This window comes from Tachyglossus aculeatus, chromosome 15 (assembly GCF_015852505.1).
Source record: "Tachyglossus aculeatus isolate mTacAcu1 chromosome 15, mTacAcu1.pri, whole genome shotgun sequence".
Classification (NCBI taxonomy): Eukaryota; Metazoa; Chordata; class Mammalia; order Monotremata; family Tachyglossidae; genus Tachyglossus; species Tachyglossus aculeatus.
In genome coordinates this window covers 26,660,551-26,680,396 of record NC_052080.1, presented here as the reverse complement: position 1 = coordinate 26,680,396, position 19,846 = coordinate 26,660,551, and the positions used below count along the sequence as shown (strand labels likewise).

The following is a 19,846-nucleotide window of genomic DNA, read 5'->3' as shown; positions in this document are numbered from 1 at the left end:
GGTTCCCACTACAGGACTCAGCATAAAGTAGGCACCCAGGATAGCGCTCTGCCCACAGTAAAGGCTCAGTAAATACGGGGGAAAACGGCAGCGGTGGAATAGCTGTGATGGACGTGGAAGGAAGTCCACGTGAATCCCGTTTGGGAGAAATTAACACGGATTCCAAACGGGAAATCCCACAACAGAGCGAACCTCGACAGGAGGCTGAAGGTTGGCGGAACCTGGTGTGGGAATCTCAGGGCTCTTATCCAGGTGCATTATAGATAGCTTTACAATTGAATTATATTTTATCTACAATGTATTTACAATTATCTCTATGTAGATACATTATCTGGGCGTTCAATGACACAGAGACTTTGTTCTACCTGTTTGCCGCTCCTCCCCCGACCTCAGTCCAGCTCAATCTGCGGAGAGAGAGCTCCTTGCTCCATGCCCTTCTCGGCTGCTGGAGAGGCGGAGCAGGCAGAGAGTCGCACTTTTGCCAAGGCCCCCAGCAGCCCGGCCCTGGCGGGGATCTCCGGTCTCCCTTCCCACGCCTCCCTCCAGCAGCCCGGCCCTCTCGGAGACCACTCTGGTGCAGCCGCAGGGTCCGGAAGAGGGGGTCAAGATGGAACTGACCTAGCTCCTCCTGCAGCCTCTTGTGGACCGGAGGCTGCCCTTTCCTCCCTCTCCCTCCCCTGGCCGTGTGGAAGGCCAAAGGAAGCGGAGTGGGGGATGGACTGGGGGGCCACAGGATCCAGCGACCTCCCCTCCAGCCCCTCCCCACCTCAGAGAACACACGTGAGGTGGGGGGAGGGAGGGTGTCACACCCTCACCCTTTGGCCCAGTACAAGCCTGGGCTGTTGCCCCCCAACAGAACAATTGCAAATGTCCCTGTCCTCGGCCCCTGTTCCTGCTTCCCAGAGACCCCAGGAACAAAGGTTCTTCCTGTAGCAAATACTTCCTCCCCTGCTCCAAATAGTCTTTCAGCTATACCAGAACCGTGGAAGAATGCAAGCCCCATTCCACCCCCCTGGGACTCTTCCAGACTCTCTCCACTGCAGGGACGCCCAGAGCTCTCCACCCCAGCTCTGAGCCTCGACAAACTCAGCACGCTGAGATTGGAAGCAGCTGAGGCTAAAATCATGACAGATGATCCCCGACGTCTTTCCCAATCTTCTGCAGTCTCTTTCAATCTCCTGACTCGGTGGTTCTTTTAGTGTCTATTGCCACCCACTCCCTCACAACAACTCCCAGACTGTAAACTCCTTGAGGGCAGGGATTTTGTCTACTAACTTTATTGCACTCTCCCAAATGCTTAATACAGTGTTCCGAATATAGCAGGTAATGCAGAAACTCAGAAATGCAGAAGAGAAGTAAAGGCAGTGTATTACGTAAACAGCTCCTCTGCCGTGACCACACATGGGAAGGGATTTGCTTGGTTCACCATGACTTACTGCTCCCAGAGCCAGTCCGTTTGATTCCTTCTGGCATGGGTGGGAAGGGATGAGTGGGAGAGGAGAAGGGAGGGAAAGGCGAGAGGGAGGAAGGGGGAGGAGGGAAAGAAGGCTGGCACTAAGAATGGGTAAAAAAAATACCACACAGGTGACACAGAAGTAACCTTGACCACCTCCTCCCCGGCCTCCTCCCCACCCCGGATCCCAGCACTTATTCCTCTTCTGCAGGATCCCGTACTGCAGCACGGGCATGCGTGACCTGGGCTGGGGGGGACGGGGTGGCCTTGGTGGCAGGGACAGGGCAGTAGGGGTCCCGGGGTTCAGAGGGAGAGACCCGTCCTCCCCGGGGTGGCAGGCCTACTTGTAGGAAGCTTCAGTTGTTCATGATCCACCAGGAGGCTGAAACAGAGGAGAGGACGGGGATGGGGGGTCTCGAGACTTGTGTCAACTCCAATGCCCGTTGTCCCTGGCACCTTGCTCCCTGCCACCCACCCCCAACCTTCTGGATCTTCTCACATTCCCCGTCTGCTAGCTGGGCCCCGCTCGGAAGCTTTTCCTACTCTGGTCAGACCAAGGATCGCCCACCAGGGCTGGGGGCTACAGAAGACTGGTGGAAGGGCAGGTAGGGAGGTGGAAAAACAGCTAGAGAGGAGGTGAGAATGCACGGTAAAGAGAGGTAGAGCTATCCTGGGTGGGGTGGAACCCATGAACGGGGAAGCTGAAGGTTGTATAAAGAGGAGGGGAAGCAGCAAAAATGGGGTGTCAGGGGCAAGTCAGGGTGTTGGAGAGAAAGGAATGCAGACAGGGGGCAGAGAGTTGGTAGTGGGACAGGAGACAGGGAGTCTGGAGACAGAGAGTTGGTGTCTAAATAATAATAATAATAATAATAATAATAATACTAACTGAGGTATTTATTAAGCGCTTACTGTGTGCCAGGCACTGGACTAAGCGCTGAGGTGGATACAAGTAAATTGGGTTGGACACAGTCTCTGTCCCACATGGGGCTCACAGTCTCGAACCCCATTTTACAGATGAGGTAAGAGGCACAGAGAAGTCAAGTGACTTGCCCAGGGTCACACAGCAGACAAGCGGCAGAGCCGGGATTAGAACCCACGACCTTCTGACTCGTAGGCCCGTGCTCTATCCACTATGCCCTGCTGCTTCTCTGAAGCCAGAACCGACCCACCTGGGAAGAGCATGGTGGTCAGGATCTCCGGAGTCCGCAGGAGGTCAATGAGGATCCTCTGGAATGCCTTGCTGCAGTTGGTCCGTGAGTGACTGGATGAGCAGGTGACAGGGAGGTGGGGTGGGGGGCGGGCCTCACCTCGGGAAGTGCGGGCCCAGAGCATCCGCGGAGAAGGAAAGTCACCTCCTCCCAGCGGGAAGGCCCAGGAAACGGCCTCAATGCCCAAGCCCCCGACCCACCCCTACCCCCGGCTCCCCTGCGCTGAGAGCGCCGAGGCCAAGGCCCCACCTGCTCCAGGAGGATGCGTCCTGCCAGAACTCGTAGAGGAGGAAGCTGGACTCATCCGCCAGCCTCTGGGTTGACACTCTGGAGGTAGAAAAACAAATGGTGTGTTGGTTCAGGCCAGGAGCTTGGAGGAGGAGGAGGGACTCAGTCTGCGCCCCCTCTCACTCCAGGACCATTGTGTCCCCTCCTGCATCCCTGTGAACACGCACACCACTTCTGAGCTATAGGACCCGGTGGGAGGAGCCAAGCCGGAGGAAAGCTGGGTTCTGGAAATAAGCACACTGGACCGAAAAGCAGCCAGTGCCATGTCTGGACTGGACTGACCGGACGGCCACAGACTGCCATCGAGGTACAAGCCGGGCGACTGGTCATTCTCTCTCCCCCACCTGAAACCTGCCAAACCCTGCCTCCAAGCAGAGATCGCCACGCCTCCGGCCACACTCCGGGTGGGCCCAGCCAGGGGACTTACTGCAGGCAGCGGCTTTGGGCCGCGGTGATGTCAGTGTAGCAGCGCAGGGCCTGATGAAACTGCTTCAAACCCGCTGGGGCCACCGAGATCCTCCTCTGGACAACCAGGATGAGCTTCGGAGAGAGAGGCATAGAGACTCTGACTCGGGGGCCCAATCCAGTCTGGGCTCAAAGAGAAACACGTCCAGGGCCAAGGTGGTACTGCCCAACCCCTCTGGATCCTGGCATCCCAGAGGGTGGAGATGGGGAGGGGCCTCAATCTAGAGAAACCAGACAGCAAAGGTGGGTTTTCTTGAGAGGGGCTGAGAATCTCCTGAAGCTGTGCCCCCCGCCCCCAACTCATTGCCACTCTGTACTAGAGGGGTTTGGAGTCCTCCCTCTCTGACCGGACAGGACCCTAATGCATCAGCCCTTACCAACTCTGGTCAGGTTCTCTGACGGCTACAGCCGAGCGTCCGTGGAAAGGTTCGGGGGCCTGGACAATGACCAGTTTGCCCTCACCTGGACCCAAGCTCTGGGTCACTCGACGCTTCCGCTTCCCTAGACTAGGCCCTTGGGTGTAGACGTGCCTGCTAGCCACCCGGGAATGACAAAGGTGGATTGGGGGTGGAGCCTTCCCCGTCTTACTCGGCTCTTCCTTTTCCCCAGGGTCTTCAAGGAAAGGATTGGGTTGGGAAACAATTTACCAGATTTGTCTCTTTGCAAAGAGCTTCCCCTTTCGGCAGCTCCAACCTCCGGCTCTGCAATCGAAACCCAAAACAACGGCCAGTTATACACGGGGGTTCCATTCGACAGCAAACGGTGCTTATTTCCCACCCTCGAAAACACAAGCCAGTCCTGGAGCTGGGCCCCAGTTTCTTATCATTCATTCACTCAAATTTATTGAGCACTTACTGTGTGCAGAGCACTGTACTAAGCACTTGGGAAAGTACAGTACAACAATAAACAGACACATTCCCTGCCCACAACAAGCTTACAGTCTAGAGGGTGAGCTCTTCTTGCCCAACCTCACCCAGTTGGCTATCCCCACTCCCGGCCTGAGGCCATTATCATCAACCATATTTGCTGAGCTTCTACTGCATGCAAAGCACTGTACTAGGTGCCTACTGTGTACAGAAATAATAATAATAATGGCATTTATTAAGCGCTTACTATGTGCAAAGCACTGTTCTAAGCTCTGGGGAGGTTACAAGGTGATCAGGTTGTCCCATGGGGGGCTCACAGTCTTAATCCCCATTTTCCAGATGAGGTAACTGAGGCCCAGAGAAGTTAAGTGACTTGCCCAAAGTCACGCAGCTGACAGTTGGCAGAGCCGGGATTTGAGCCCATGATCTCTGACTCCAAAGCCCGGGCTCTTTCCACTGAGCCACGCTGCTTCTCATAGGTACCAGGCACCTACTGGGTGCAAAGTGCTGTACTGGGTACTCCTCTGGGCAGTGCACTGTGTTGGGTGCCTCGTGTGCACAGAGACGTACGGGCTACGGACTACCAAGTATCCTACAGTGAGCTGGAGTCCTTGTGGCTGAAGTCGAACCCTCCTTGAGCTCTGGGAGCTATGGGGCAGCCCCTCCCCACCAAACACACTCAGGACTTCGGGACTCCAGTTTCCAGCTGTTCAGAACCGAGCACAGAGGCCTGGACCGCAAGGGATCTGGACACACTGACCTGACACACCAACTCTGTTTGAGCTGCTTGGTTTAATGTTTTTAATTAGGATTAATTTCTTCGTTTCTTTTGAGGTTTTTTTTAAAGGCACCTTTTGTGTGGAAGTGCGGTCTCCACTCAGAATGCGAAGCCCCGGTGCCTGAATTGTCAGTCCTGAATCTACCCAAGCATACCAGCACAGGGCCCAACAAAAAGTCATCGTCACGATGGTCCATCATGGTGGGTTTTCATCACGTTCCCCCCGATTCCCACCATCACCACCACCACCATAATAACGGTACTGGCGCAAATGGCTTTGGGGTCCTACCAACATTCCCTTTAAACAGAGAAGCGGCATGGCCTAGTGGATAGGGCACGGAACCGGGAATCAGAAGGACCTGGGTTCTAATCCCACTTTCTTCCATTTTCCTGGTGTGTGACCTTAGGCAAGTCACTTCACTTATCTGTGCCTCAGTTCTCTCATCTATAAAATGGGATTACGACTGAGCCCTATGTAGGACATGGGCTGTGACTGACTTGGTTAATTTGTATCTACCCTAGAGCTTAGTACAGTGCCTGGCATACAGTAAGCGCTTAACAATACTATATTAAAATAAGGACGGATCCCAGACACCCGAGGGGTCTGCCTGACCTCTTGGAAATCACAAGGGTGCTGGGCTGGGAGGAGTGGGACCTCGGCCAAGGGGACTCAACGCGGGAATCCCCGCTGACCAGTCCCTTCCCGTCAGTGGCCTGCGAGCCTATGGCCCCACCTTCCACTCCAACTGGTCAATCAGCCGCTGTAGACGGAGGATCTGAGATGTCCACTGGCAACCGCCGTCCACAGAGGCCCCTGCAGCCCAGACAGGGGCAGCGAGGAGGTTGTTGATCCCTGGGTTCTGGGGGCAAGCTCTCCTCATTCCGGCCCACCTACAATGCCCCTTGCCAAGGAAAGGGGTGAGGCAGCGGCGCTGGACTCGCCTGGTTGGGTGGCGACCCAGTGTTCATCCCCAGCGTCCAAGGGATCTACCCTATTCCCGCCCTCTCTCCCTCAAGAGAAAAGCAGGGAAGTGAACCAGGTCTCCCCAACTCCCCCTGACACCTGCCAGCGAGGTCTTGGAGGAAGGGGCTGTGGGGCCCGGGCGGACGGTCTTCTGGGCTCGGCTCTCACTCCTCCTGCCAGGCCTCGGGCTGCTCGGGGCTGCCGGTGTCCCCACGTCCGCCCTGCAGGGGAACAGCCGGGTCCCTCAACTTCCCATCCCTCCCAAACCCTGACCCCTCCGGGGGGCTGTGGCGATCCGCCCCCAGCCCCGCGCTCCCCCTACCTCCCGCGGCCAGCCTGGCTCTCCACGCAATCGGAGGCGCACTCCAGAGACAGGTGCAAGGACTGTAGCTGGCTCGCCGTCTCCCGCAGCAAGAACCGGGTCATGAACTGGTTCACCTTGGGAGCCCACTCATATTCCTGGAGGGGCAGAGGAGGACAGGACTGGGCGGAAAGGGGCAAGGCAGCTGCCCAGCAGGAGGACACAAGCCAGTCTTGGCTTCTAAACTTGGGTTTTAATCCCGGCTCCACCGCTTGTTTGCCGTGTGACCTTGGACAAATCACTTCACTCGTCTGGGCTTCAGTTACCTCATCTGTAAAATGGGGATTGAGACTGAGAGCCACACGTAAGGCAGGGACTGTGTCCGACCCGATTTGCTTGTATCCATCCCAGGGCTTAGTATAGTGCCTGGCACATAGTAAGCCCTTAACAAATACCACAGTTATTATTATTAAGTCTTCTCCAAGATTGCCCAGTGATTCCATGGTGAGTGCTCTTAACAGAGGGAGAGAAATCCAGTGGATGGAAAAGAAGAAAAAAAATCCCTGGTCAAGGGAGGGGGAAGTAGGTCAAGAAATCTGGAGTCGGTTCAACTTCCGCGGACTGGCCTGCGGTCGTGAGAGACATCACGACCTACCCTGCCACCGACGAGATTAGTTGGCATCCTGGCCCTCCATGAGGTTGACAAGAGGCTGCTATTGCCTTTGAATCTCTGGCCAGAGAGTTCTGGCCAGGAAGACTAGAGCCAGGCACTGCTGCCCTACCTCACTGCACGTGGCAGACGTGGCCCTGAGTCACCTCCTCCACGACCCCGTGACCTGGAGTCTGGCTGGTTGGACACACTAAAGTGCCAATGGTTGGTCAAGACGGCAGGAGGGTGGATCTCCTGCAAGTGGCACTAGGCTGGTTGGCAGGGAGGGAGGGACGGAAGGGTCAGTCTCCCCAACTTGGCGTTTCACTGATTGACCGGGAAGGGAGGGGAGGGTTCCATGCACAATCGTTTCACTGATTGACAGTAAGGGACAGTAAAGCAGATGGTGTTTCACTGATTGACCAGAAGGTTATGGCGGGTTCCCTGCAGGTGGAATCTCAGTGACTGAATTGGGGGAAAGGAACATGTCTACAAACTCTGTTATATTGTATTCTCCCCCCGGACTGAGGCCCAAGCACTTAGTACAGTTCCTTGCACATGGTAAGTGCTCAATAAATATGATTGATTTATCTGACAGGAGGGACGGGTCCCCTGTACTTGGAGTTTCCCGGATTAACCCGAAGGACGGGGTGAATCTCCTGCATGTACTGTTTCGCTGAACCCTCGGAGGGAACTGAGGGGCTTTGCTAAATAAAGGCTGGGAAAAAAAATCTGAGCCCCAACACTGACCCCGTGGCTCCATGGGCACACAACACAAAGAGATTCAACATTCGTAGCCCTTAGAAGTCACCTCGCTTTTCTGTTCCTCAGTTACGTCATGGGAACTGGGACTGGACGAAGACAGGACGTGACCAGGGAAATGGGAATCAGTCAGGGAAGGGTGCTTATAGGGAGGAGAGGTTTCAGAAGTCTTTGGCAGTGGCCTGGCAGATATGTGGTGTCTGGGGCCCAGGGGAGTGAGTCTCAAGTAGGAAGAAGGGTGGGCACAGGGAGTTGAAGCCGGGGTAGTCTAAAGCAAGAGACAAGTTAGGAGGTTGCTTAGGTATACGGGAAAAGTAAGTGACTAAGTCGAATGGAGACAGCGGGGCAGGAGCCTGGAAGATCAGAGTGGGTGGCTAACAGTTTCTACTTGAGGTGGAGGGACCCAGTGTTTGAGGTGGGGGTGGAGCGTGTCCCCCAGCTTGGAGGGACTCCCAGCCCTGCTCCGCTTACCAGTTTGGTGGCATCCATGGCAGTGAGGACCGCCACGTTCAGCGCCTCCAGGGCCGAGAGGACGGATCTGAACTCCCCCAGGTGCTGAGAGAAATAATCTGCAGAGAGAGTGGGGAGAAGGCAGTTCCTCCCCTCTACCCCCCACCCCCGGCTGTCCCAGCCCTGGCCTGGGTCCCTCCCACTGGACTGAGGCCCATGTCCACCCCCACACTCCCCATGACATCACCTGCAATACGAATGATCAAAGCCCGCAGAGCTGGAGAGACCCTAAGGTGGCTACCCAAAATGGCATGGAAGGTTGGGACCCAGGAACCCAGGCTTCCTCGGCTGCTGGCCAGCCCCCGTCCGCTCAGCTCCCGCCCTGAGAATCTGCACCAAGACCTGTTCTTCTGCTGGGACCAGGCCCCAAGTGAGACCAGCGGGGCCACATCTCCCCTGACAAACAAATCCCCTCTCAGGTCTGGCTTGTGGAGGAGTCAGGGTCAGGCGGCGTTTGAGGGTGAAGCCCAGACCTCTCCCCGTCTTCAAAGCTGGAGCTACTGGGAAGCCCTGAGGGGCTGCCACCTCCCGCCACGACCCTCCTGGAGAGCAGGGTTCAAATCACAATCTGTGCAGCAACTTACCACAGAACTTCTCTGTTTCCAGACTGCTGGGGAGGAGAAAGGGAGGGGAAGAGACCACTAAGTGGGGTGGGGGTAGGGCTGGGCTGCACCCAGAAAACCACGGCTGCGGAACTAGCAGGGACCCTGCCGAGTGGCGGTTTTCCTCCTTCCCTCCAAGCGTCTCCACCCCACAGGCTTCTCCCTCTCCAGACCTTAAGCCACAAGTGCCTTCGCCTCCATCAGTCACAACTGGCACAAAACAAGGGTCCCAGGCAACCACCATCGGGGGTTTCTGACCCTGCAATTCGTCTGGCATTTGCGTTTCCCCCAGGAGAGCCCACGTGACCGATCTCATTTTGATCAATCAATCAATGGTATTTATTAAGCGCTTACTGTGTGCAAAGCACTGTACTAAGTGCTTGCATGGTTTACTTTCGCAACATCCCTGGGAAGGAAGGAGCACAGTGGAATCCTATCCCCTTTTTACAGATGAGCAAACTGAGGCCTAGAGAGGTTAGGTGACTCGTCCTAGGTCACTTAACAGCCAGTGACAGAGGTGGCGGGGGAGAGGGGGAGGGATGAAAGGAGCCTGAACCCTACTGCCCCATGGCTTCGCAGGGCGGGGAAAGGGAGAGAGAGGAGAATCTGTGCTCCACAGGAAGCTCCCTGCTCACACTTCCTGAAGCTGCATCTGTTCTTGAGCATTAATGAACTTAATTAGCCCCACGCTGGGAAGGAGGAAGATGATTTGACACTTCGCTCCTAGCAGACTGAGAGAAGGGCAGGAGGATGTCCAACATGCCGGGGCCTTTTCCTCCCTCCCCGGCTCCCTTGGGATGCGCGGCGGTCAGTGAGGTGCAGTGACAGAGGTCACCTGCCAGGTTGGTAGCCATTAAGGAGACCAGTTAGGTGTAAGGGTCCCCGTGGACCCCCGGAGACTTTCAGGGTAGGGACCCGCAGGGCTAGGGGGTGTTTCTGCTAGCCCTCAGGCCCTCGCCTGTCCCCATCCCCTTTCCTCCCCGACGGGCCCGGCCACCCCCTCCTTACTCTGGGCTTTGCTGAAGGACTCCGCTGAACAGCTCCCGCAACTCCTCAGAGCTGAGAATCCCATCCGCAAAATAGTTCTGGAACTCGTCGAAGGACAGCTTCCCGTCATCTGTGGGGTGACGGTGATCAGGAAGAGGGCTTGCGGGGAGGGGGGCAATGTTTTCTTTTGGGGAGGACCCCATCCGGGGGTGGCCGGCAGCTGGGCAGAGGCTGGTAGGGGGAATCTATCAATGGGTGATACTTATTGAGCGCTTATTTTGCATAAAGCATTACATTAAGCATTTAGGAGAGAATACCATCCAATAGAGTTGGTAGATGTGAGGCACATTTCCTGCAAGAAGCCTTCCCTGACTAATCCCTCCTTTCCTCTTCTCCCACTCCCTTCTGCATCACCCTGACTTGCTCCCTTTCTTCATCCCCAACTCTCAACTCCACAGCACTTAGGTATATAATCTGCAGTTTATTTCTTTATATTAATGTCTGTCTCCCCCCTACATTGTCAGCTCGTTGTGCTCTCCCAAGCGCTTAAGGCAGTGCTCTGCATACAGTAAGGGCTCAATACATAGGACTGACGGAGTGAGAAGAGCTGCAGCCTCTGCCCAGGATCCAGCTCTAGGCTGTGGGTGCCCAGCTCAGCTGTCAGACTCGGCTCCGTCTTTGGGGGGGCAGGGGTGGGCCGGGGATTGGGGCGCCCTCCCGGAAAAGGGAGAAACTGGTCCCCGGGGCGGGAGGGGCGGGGGTCTTGGGAATACTCACCGTCCTTGTCCGCCCGGCGGAAAATCTGAAAGGGGAAATAGAAAGAGTTTGACCCCCGTGTGCCGGCCGCCCCCCCAGAGCGTTCCCAGCTGGCTGCCCTTTGCCGGCCATCCCAGGCACACCAGTCCTCCCCGGGGGTCAGAACATGAGGTAGGGACAGAGGCTAGTTGGCTAGCAGTCCCCGCTGCTGCTGCCCACTCTAATATCCTCTTCTGGGTGGGGAGAACTCCCTCGTTCCTTCTCCCCCCAACCCCACCAGGTCCCAATGGCCATGAGCAGGCCACTCGCCCTTCCCTCAATCAATCAATCAATCAATCGTATTTATTGAGTGCTTACTATGTGCAGAGCACTGTTCTAAGCGCTTGGGAAGTACAAATTGGCAACACATAGAGACAGTCCCTACCCAACAGTGGGCTCACAGTCTAAAAGACTGTGGGGGTCTGTTGGGGTCCCTCCCAGTATCCGGGGGACCCAAGGGCACTGGGCCTGGTCCCTCCACAACCGCTAGACTCCCGGGCTCCCCTACCTTCTCCTCCCAGGTTTCTACAGACATCAATAGGTGGGATCGTCACCCAGGTCTCTGGATTTACCACACGCTAGCTTGGTGCCCGACTGAAGGGGGGTAGGGCGGCGGGCACCACCGGGCAGCGATTGTGAAGCACGCTCCTACACCGATCCGAGCCCGGCCGGGGACGGGGGGAGGGATGTGGGGAAAGAGTTTCTCTGGGCTTGAGGCTATGACAGACGCAGGGGCTGTAACCGGAGAACCGGCTTCAAGGGCAGTTGGTAGGCACCGGTGCGTGGCAGCCTCCGGGCAGGGCAGGGCAGACAGAGGGTGGATGGAGGGGGCAGGGGAGGGCAGGGTTGGCAGAAGGAGCAGAGCAGGTCAGGGCAGAGTGACCCAAGGCGACAGAGCAGGACAGGGCAAGCTGGGCAGGGCAGGGAGGGCAGAGCAAGCAAAGTCAAGCACAGCTGGACAGGGCAGGGCAAGGCAGGGCAGGGCACCACCTGACCGGCAGAAGACAAACTGAGCCCCTAATTTCACCATCTGCCGGCTGCAGAACCCAGACTCTGCTGTACTCAGTAGTTGCTTAATAAATACTGTTGCCACCAACTAGCTGTAGGAATAGTAGTAGCAATACTAGTAGTGATAGTATATAATAAGCACCCATTTGGGGCAGTGCACTGTACTACGTGCTGGGGACTTGGGAACAGGAATTTGGATTTGCACACTTTAGTCACCCCTCTCGCAGCACTTATGTGCAAATCCATGATTATTTATATTCATGTCTGCCTCCCCCTCTAGGACTGTAAACTTGATGAAGGTGGGGAATGCTAAGCACTTAGTACAGTGCTCTGCACATAGTAAGTGCTCAATAAATACGATTGAATGAATGAAAGAGTCTACCAACTCTGTTATATTGTGCTCTGCACTAAGTAAACACTGAATAAATATGATTGACTGATTCTCAGAGAAACTCCCCGGGGGTGGAGGTCATATTTGGAACTCCTTCCCCCTTCACATCCTGCAGACCATTTCCTCAAAACCCTCCTGAAATCACAATGCCTTCAGGAAGCCTTCCCTGATTAGTCTCATCACCCCCCACCCTAAATTCTCCTCCTACTGCCACTCCAGCACTTCAATGTCTCCTAAGCACTAGTGTACTCATGTCCTCTTCCCCTATAGCACTTCTGGCCATATCTTTATGCTCCACCGGTTTCCCCTAATAATAATAATAATAGTAATATTTATGGTGTTTGTTAAGCACTCACTATCTTCCAGGCAATGTACCAAGCACTGGGGTGGATAAAAGCAAATCGGGTTAGACACAGTCCCTGTCCCACGAGGGGGTCACAGCCTTAATCCCCATTTTACAGATGAGGGAACTGAGGCTCAGAGAAGTGAAGTGACTTGCCTAAGGTCGCAAAGCAGACAAGTGGCAGAGCTGGGATTAGAACCCATGACCTTCTGACTCTAGCCACTATACCATGCTGTAATTTATCTCAATGTTTAGACTGGAGGGTAGGGATTGTGTCTACTAACCCTATTGACTTTAGTGTGTAGTGCTGTGCACACTAGGTGCACAATCAATACCACTGACTGATTGTGTAATTGGCAAGCACTATGAAAATATTTCCGGAGAGAGCAATCTTAGCTTAGTTTGGCCCAGAGCCCAGCAACCATTCATTGTGGTCTGAGTTCAGGGGTGTCCCCTACCCCTGCCACTGCTGCCCAGCAGCCCCCTGAGCCGACCCCAGGCAGACCCCTGTCAGACCTCCAGCTGAGCCAGCAGCCTGGCGTGGGACAGAGAATGCAGTGTGGCTCAGTGGAAAAAGCCCGGGCTTGGGAGTCAGAGGTCATGGGTTCTAATCCCGACTCTGTCACTTGTCAGCCGTGTGACTTTGGGCAAGTCACTTCACTTCTCCTTGCCATAGTTCCTTCACCTGTAAAATGGGGATTAAGACTGTGAGCCCCATGTGGGACAACCTGATCACCTTGTATCCCCCCTGGCGCTTAGAACAGTGCTTTGCACATAGTAAGCCCTTAATAAATGCCATTATGATTATTATTACTATTATTAGGCTGCCAGCCCCTCTCCCAGCTCTGAGCCTAGGGTCAGTATTGCAGTTTCTGCCTTCTCCTTTGTGCCGAACCACCAGCCCTCCCGGTTGTCCTGCCGAGGAGGAGGGCTGTTTTCCCCCATTTCCTGGGCGTTAGGGAACCTGAGGCCCAGAGAGGTCAGGATCCTGGCTCAGGTGACCCAGTCTGCATGCAGGGGCAGGGGCAGGGGCAGGACCTGGCTATCCCGCCTGATCGTTGCCTTTCCTTTCCCTCGCAGCTACCGGCTCCCAGGCCACCTTCCTGTGTGCTCCAGATGGCACAGCGTCTCAGTGACTAAGGCCCCCCCCCCACCAGCTGGCCCCTTTGTTGTGCCCAGGACTGGTGCCAGCCAGGCTCCCAGCCCCTCCTCTGGGCACCCCCCTGAGAACGCTTCCGCCAGCAGGGACTAGACAGGCAATGCCTCCTGACTCCTGCTGGGCATCCGCTGGCCCTGCCAGAGGCAGGACTCACTTCTTCTCCTCCCCAGGGTGTAGGAGGTGTGCGGGGGCTGTGGACCACAGGTCTTCTGAAGCTCTTTTCTCTTCCCTCAACCCCCTGGGCTGCCTGTGTTCCCGCAGCTCCACTGAATTGGAACTGGAGGCATGGGGCTGACTGCGCTAGGCTCAGTCCCATCCCTAACTCCCCCTTCCCTCTCCCAAGAGGGGCAAAGTTTCCAACAGCTGCTGCAAACCCACCTATCCCCCAGGATCCCTGAAAACTCACATGCACCCGGCAGCCCCCCTACCCCTACCCCACTGATGCCAGCTTCCCCACTCCAAGCTTCCCCACTTTTTTCTTTTTATGGCATTCGTTAAGTCCTTATTGCGTGCCAGGCACTGTATGAACTGCTGGGGTAGATACAAGAAAACTGGGTCAGAGACAACCCCCGATCCACATGGGGCTAACAGTCTTAATCCCTATTGTACAGATGAGGTACCTGAGGTACAGAGAAGTCAAGTGACTTACCCAAGGTCACAGAACACAGTGAGTGGTAGAGCTGGGATTCAAATCCAGCAGCGTGGCTCAATGGAAAGAGCCCGGTTTTGGGAGCCAGAGGTCATGGGTTCAAATCCCGGCTCTGCCACTTGTCAGATGTGTGACTTTGGGCAAGTCACTTAACTTCTCTGGGCCTCAGTTCCCTCATCTGTAAAATGGGGATTAAGACTGTGAGCCCCCCATGGGACAACCTGATTGCTGCCTTGTATTTTCTCCAACACTTAGAACAGTGCTTAGCACATGGTAAGTGCTTAACAAATGCTATTATTATTATTATTATTATTATTATTATTATTATTATCATCATCCTAGACCCACACTCTTTTCACCTGGCTGCACTGCTTCTCTGTCCGGGGAGGTCACTCAGGGCCTTCGGATATGGTAATGCACAAGACCCCTGGGACATTTGGCCTGGGGCCTGGAACCAGGGCTTCATCCTGGTGATCCAATCAATCATTCAATCATATTTATTTAGCTCTTACTGTATGCAGAGCACTGTACTATGCGGTTGGGAGAGTACAATAGAATAGAGTTGGTAGACACATTCCCTGCACACAGTGAACTTTCAGTCTAGAGGGGGAGAAAGACATTAACATAAATAATTACTAATATGTACAAAGTGCTGCGGGGATGCAGGGGAGAGGGGGGTGGCGGGAATGATCCGTAAGCACTGAATAAACACTATCGTATGAAGCCCACTGCGGGACAGGGACTGTGTTTGACCCAACTGATTTGTACCTATCCCAGCGTTTAGAACAGTGTTTGACGGATAGTAAGTGCTTAACAAGTTCCATAAAACAAACAAAAAAGCTCCTCAAAATTGTAAGCTCATTGTGGGCAGGGAATGTTTCTGTTTACTGTTCTAATGTACTCTCCCAAGTGCTTAGTACAGTGCTCTGCACACAGTAAGGGCTTTAAAATGTGACAATGGATGAATAAAGGGAGAAAGTCAGGGGGATGTAGAAGGGAGTGGAAGAAAGGAAAAGAGGGCTTAGTCAGGAAAGGCCTCTTGGAGGAGATGTGTCTTCAATCCACTAGTTGGTATGCCCTGTGAGGGCAGGGATTGTGTCTACCGATTCTAATGTATTCTTTCAAACAATCTGTCAAGTGCTCTGTTTCTCAGTAGGTATTCATTAAATAAATGAGTGATTTTCCCACCCCCTGCCAGGAGCTGTTGGGGGGAACAGAGTGCCTGATGGCTGAGAGACCATGCCCGTGCAGGATGGGGGGGCAGAGGGAAGGACAGGAGAAGTGGGTGAGGAGGGAGCTGTAGTGTGGATCAAGTGCTGTAATGTGCAGCCTGGCCCAGCCCCACCTGGGAGGGAAAGGGGCCAGGGTAAGGACACTCACTGCAAGATGAGCTGGGAGAAGTGGGGAGGAGAGGGGATAGAAAGAGCTGGGAGGAGAATGTGGGGAAGGGGACAGGGGAGATCCAGAACACAGCAGAGGTGAGGGGACGAAAAGGGGAAGGAGAAGCAGGGGGCACAGAGAGGCGGGGGCCTGGGAGGAGTGGGGGTGGGTCTGCGGCAAGAGGCACAGAGGGGAATGCAAACCAGAAACAGAGGGAAAGGAAGCAGCGTGGCTCAGAGGAGAGCGCACAGGCTTTGAAGTCAGAGGTCATGGGTTCAAATCCCGGCTCCGCCAACTGTCAGCTGTGTGACTTTGGGCAAGTCACTTCACTTCTCTGGGCCTCAGTTACCTCATCTGTCAAATGGGGATTAAGACTGTGAGCCCCCCCCCCGTAGGCCAACCTGACCACCTTGTAACCTCCCCATCGCTTAGAACAGTGCTTTGCACATAGTAAGTGCTTAATAAATGCCATCATTTATTAAGTGCTTACCAATTAATATTTATTATTTATTAATTATTACTAATTATTAATAAATGCCATCATTTATTATTATTAAAGGAAGTCCAGAGGGAAAAGGGGAACCAAGGGGAAACCCAGCTCAGTAAGTCCTGGGGGTAGGGAATGAAGCTGACTCTTCCCAGTACTGGATTTTCCTACCCCTAGGAAAGCCTCTGAGCTGGAGAGACAGGAGAGAAGAGGGGAACTCCTGACTAGCCTAATCCGTTCCCTGGGCTCCCCCAGCAAGGCTGGCACAATCCCTCTCACCTGGCTCAGCACCGGGTCAGGAGACGGGTCATCCCAGAATGGGAGAAAAGGGCCAGTTCCTCAGTGGCAGCAGGAGCGGGGCTGGAAACCCAGACGCAGTGCCGGGCAAAGAGCTCAAGGCTCAGCAAATCCAAGTTTGGCCTCCTGGCTATTTAATGCAGAGCTGTGCGCTGGGCATCTATCAGGAGCAGGGTACTGTTCTGGGCACCTGCTGTGGGCAGAGCACCACCGTGGGTACTGCGGAACTTTTAAAAGAGGTGAGAGGACCTGCCTTCGGGGACCTTATTTTTCAGAGCCCTGCGTCCTTTCCTCGGCAGTATGGGGAGGATGAGGTGGAAGGGAACCTGGAATTAGTGGGGAGGAGGGGAAGAAGAGGGAGAGGAGGGAAAGAGGAGGAAGAGAAGGGCATAGAGAGAAAAAGAAAGAGAACGAGTAGGAAAGAGACAGGGGGCATAGGATAGAGGGAAGGAGGAAGAGGAGCAAATGGGCTCTGCAAGAAGAGGCTGAGATGGCTCCGTCCTCACACCCCTCTTCTCCCTTCCCAAGTAGAAGAACGCCTCCTCCTCCTCCTCTTCTTCTCCAGCCGTCCCTATCTCCTGGCCACGATCCATTACAAGCCAGCCACTGCCCACTCGGGTTTGCCCCCTCCTGACAGAAGGGTGAAGGGAATGAGGGACTTCTCCCCTCTGACCCGAGCCTATCCTGCTCATCGCCCTGGGGGGTTCTAAGACAATTCATTCAATCGTATTTATTGAGCGCTTACTCTGTGTAGAGCACTGTACTAAGCGCTTAGCACTGGACTAATAGCAGGGACAATAGCAGGGGCTGACACCGCCCCCCCCATCCCTCAGGCCAAACCTCCAATGCGGGCACACCCCCATGCCTACCCCCAAACTTTGCCCAAAGTGAGGGGAGCCTGCCCAAGGGGCACCCGCTTTGCCCCAACCCCCCAATCTCTCCCCCGAAGTTTCCGAGTTTCTCAGGTTCTTCCTACCCCCCGCCCCCATTCATTCATTCAATCGTATTTATTGAGCGCTTAATGTATGCAGGGCACTGTACTAAGCGCTTGGGAAGTGCAACAGAGAAGCAGCGTGGCTCATTGGAAAGAGCCTGGGATTTGGAGTCAGGGGTCATGGGTTCAAACCCAGCTCTGCCAATTGTCAGCTGTGTGACTTTGGGCAAGTCGCTTCACTTCTCCGTGCCTCAGTTCCCTCATCTGTAAAACGGGGATTAAGACTGTGAGCCCCCCCCCCCCCGTGGGACAACCTGATCACCTTGCAACCTCCCCAGCGCTTAGTATTATTATTATTATTACAACGGATAATAATCGTTATCGCGGAGGGACGGGGGAAGGAGCGATTTACTCACGTCCTGGAAGAGGGTGAGGCCTGCGGGCGGAGGGGGAGGAGGAGGAGAAGGGGGCGGCGGGGAGCTGAGGCGGGCTGGAGGCTTGGCACTGAGCAGGCACATAGTAAGCAGCTGGGCACAGGACATTGTCTTCGCCCCTGCACCCGACCTGGGCGAGCGGGGTCCGGGGAAAGAAGAGGGGGAGCGGGGAGAGGAGGAAGGAATTTGGTCCCCGAGGGCCGAGGGCCGCCGGCAGCGGGCACCCCGGCTTCAGCGCAGCCTGCCAGGGATAAGTTGGGCAGAGGATGCGGGCTCCGCCCATCACTGCCAGGGCAACGGCTGGGCACTCGCCGTCGCCTCCGCCCTCTGGCGGCCGGCCCTCCGCACTGCAGGCTCCGCCTAGGGCGGGCAGGACAGCTGGGCACTCGCCGTCGCCCTCTGGCGGCCGGCCCACCGCACTGCAGGTTCTGCCTAGGACAGCAGAGGGACAGTTGGGCATTCGCCGTCGCCCTCTGGCGGCTGGTCCTCCGCACTGCAGGCTCCACCTAGGGCGGGCAGAGGGACGGTTGGGCATTCGCCTCCGCCCTCTGGCGGCCGGCCCTCCGCACTGCAGGCTCCGCCTAGGGCGGGCAGGACAGCTGGGCACTCGCCGTCGCCCTCTGGCGGCCGGCCCACCGCACTGCAGGTTCTGCCTAGGACAGCAGAGGGACAGTTGGGCATTCGCCGTCGCCCTCTGGCGGCCGACCCTCCGCACTGCAGGCTCCACCTAGGGCGGGCAGAGGGAAGGTTGGGCATTCGCCTCCGCCCTCTGGCGGCCGGCCCTCCGCACTGCAGGCTCCACCTAGGGCGGGCAGGACAGCTGGGCACTCGCCGTCGCCCTCTGGCGGCCGGCCCACCGCACTGCAGGTTCTGCCTAGGACAGCAGAGGGACAGTTGGGCATTCGCCGTCGCCCTCTGGCGGCCGGCCCTCCGCACTGCAGGCTCCACCTAGGGCGGGCAGAGGGACGGTTGGGCATTCGCCGTCGCCCTCTGGCGGCCGACCCTCCACACTACAGGCTCCAACTAGGGCTGGCAGAGGGACAGTTGGGCATTTGGCGTCGCCCTCTGGCGGCCGGCCCTCCGCACTGCAGGCTCCGCCTAGGGCGGGCAGAGGGGCGGTTGGGCATTCGCCGTCGCCCTCTGGCTGCTGGCCCACCGCACTGCAGGTTCTGCCTAGGACGGCAGAGGGACAGTTGGGCATTCGCCGTCGCCCTCCGGCGGCCGGTCCTCCGCACTGCAGGCTCCGCCTAGGGCGGGCTGAGGGACGGTTGGGCATTCGGGGTCGCCCTCTGGCGGCCGACCCTCCGCACTGCAGGCTCCGCCTAGGGCGGGCAGAGGGACATTTGGGCATTCGGCGTCGCCCTCTGGCGGCCGGCCCTCCGCACTGCAGGCTCCGCCTAGGGCGGGCAGAGGGACGGTTGGGCATTCGGCGTCGCCCTCTGGCGGCCGGCCCTTCGCACTGCAGGCTCCGCTTTGGGCGGGCAGAGGGACGGTTGGGCATTCGGCGTCGCCCTCTGGCGGCCGGCCCACTGCACTGCAGGTTCTGCCTAGGACGGCAGAGGGACAGTTGGGCATTCGCCGTCGCCCTCTGGCGGCCGGCCCTTCGCACTGCAGGCTCCGCCTAGGGAGGGCAGAGGGACGGCTGGGCATTCGCCGTCGCCCTCTGGCGGCCGGCCCTCCGCACTGCAGGCCCCACCTAGGGCGGGCAGAGGGATGGTTGGGCATTCGCCGTCGCCCTCTGGCGGCCGACCCTCCGCACTGCAGGCTCCACCTAGGGCGGGCAGAGGGACGGTTGGGCATTTAGCGTCGCCCTCTGGCGGCCGGCCCATCTCACTGCAGGCTCTGCCTTGGACAGGCAGAGGGACGGTTGGGCATTCGCCGTCGCCCTCTGGCGGCCGACCCTCCGCACTACAGGCTGCGCCTAGGGCGGGCAGAGGGACGGTTGGGCATTCGCCGTCGCCCTCTGGCGGCCGGCCCACCGCACTGCAGGTTCTGCCTAGGACGGCAGAGGGACAGTTGGGCATTCGCCGTCGCCCTCCGGCGGCCAGTCCTCCGCACTGCAGGCTCCGCCTAGGGCGGGCAAAGGGACGGTTGGGCATTCTCCGTCGCCCTCTGGCGGCCGGCCCTCCGCACTGC

The 19,846-nt window shown here is 56.7% G+C and overlaps 1 protein-coding gene across 4 annotated transcripts; it reads right to left on the bottom strand.

The window, feature by feature from the left end:
- Positions 1-182: 182 nt before the first annotated feature.
- NECAB3 (N-terminal EF-hand calcium binding protein 3) lies at positions 183-17,998 on the bottom strand. 4 transcript variants are annotated; one of them, XM_038757302.1, is made up of 14 exons: positions 17,693-17,998; positions 10,611-10,635; positions 9,855-9,963; positions 8,829-8,854; positions 8,206-8,303; positions 6,345-6,481; positions 6,122-6,243; positions 5,793-5,872; positions 4,062-4,115; positions 3,377-3,489; positions 2,911-2,988; positions 2,623-2,714; positions 1,798-1,835; positions 183-1,554 (listed from the first exon to the last, which is right to left on the bottom strand). In XM_038757302.1, the coding sequence occupies exons 1-13, from the start codon at positions 17,816-17,818 to the stop codon at positions 1,810-1,812; spliced, it is 1,086 nt and encodes a 361-aa protein (XP_038613230.1). In that variant the 5' UTR covers positions 17,819-17,998; the 3' UTR covers positions 183-1,554; positions 1,798-1,809. The 4 variants fall into 4 exon arrangements, with proteins under 4 accessions (XP_038613230.1, XP_038613231.1, XP_038613232.1 ...); XM_038757303.1 differs by having other exon boundaries at positions 183-1,466; XM_038757304.1 differs by having other exon boundaries at positions 183-1,463.
- Between the last annotated feature and the right edge of the window lie 1,848 nt (positions 17,999-19,846).

Coding starts and splice junctions, on each gene's coding strand:
- NECAB3 (XM_038757302.1), bottom strand. CDS start 17,818: ATGTCCTGTGCCCAGCTGCTTACTATGTGCCTGCTCAGTGCCAAGCCT. Junction 10,636..17,692: donor GCCTCACCCTCTTCCAGGAC/GTGAGTAAATCG, acceptor TTCCCCTTTCAG/ATTTTCCGCCGGGCGGACAA. Junction 1,836..2,622: donor GACCACCATGCTCTTCCCAG/GTGGGTCGGTTC, acceptor CCTCTGTTTCAG/CCTCCTGGTGGATCATGAAC.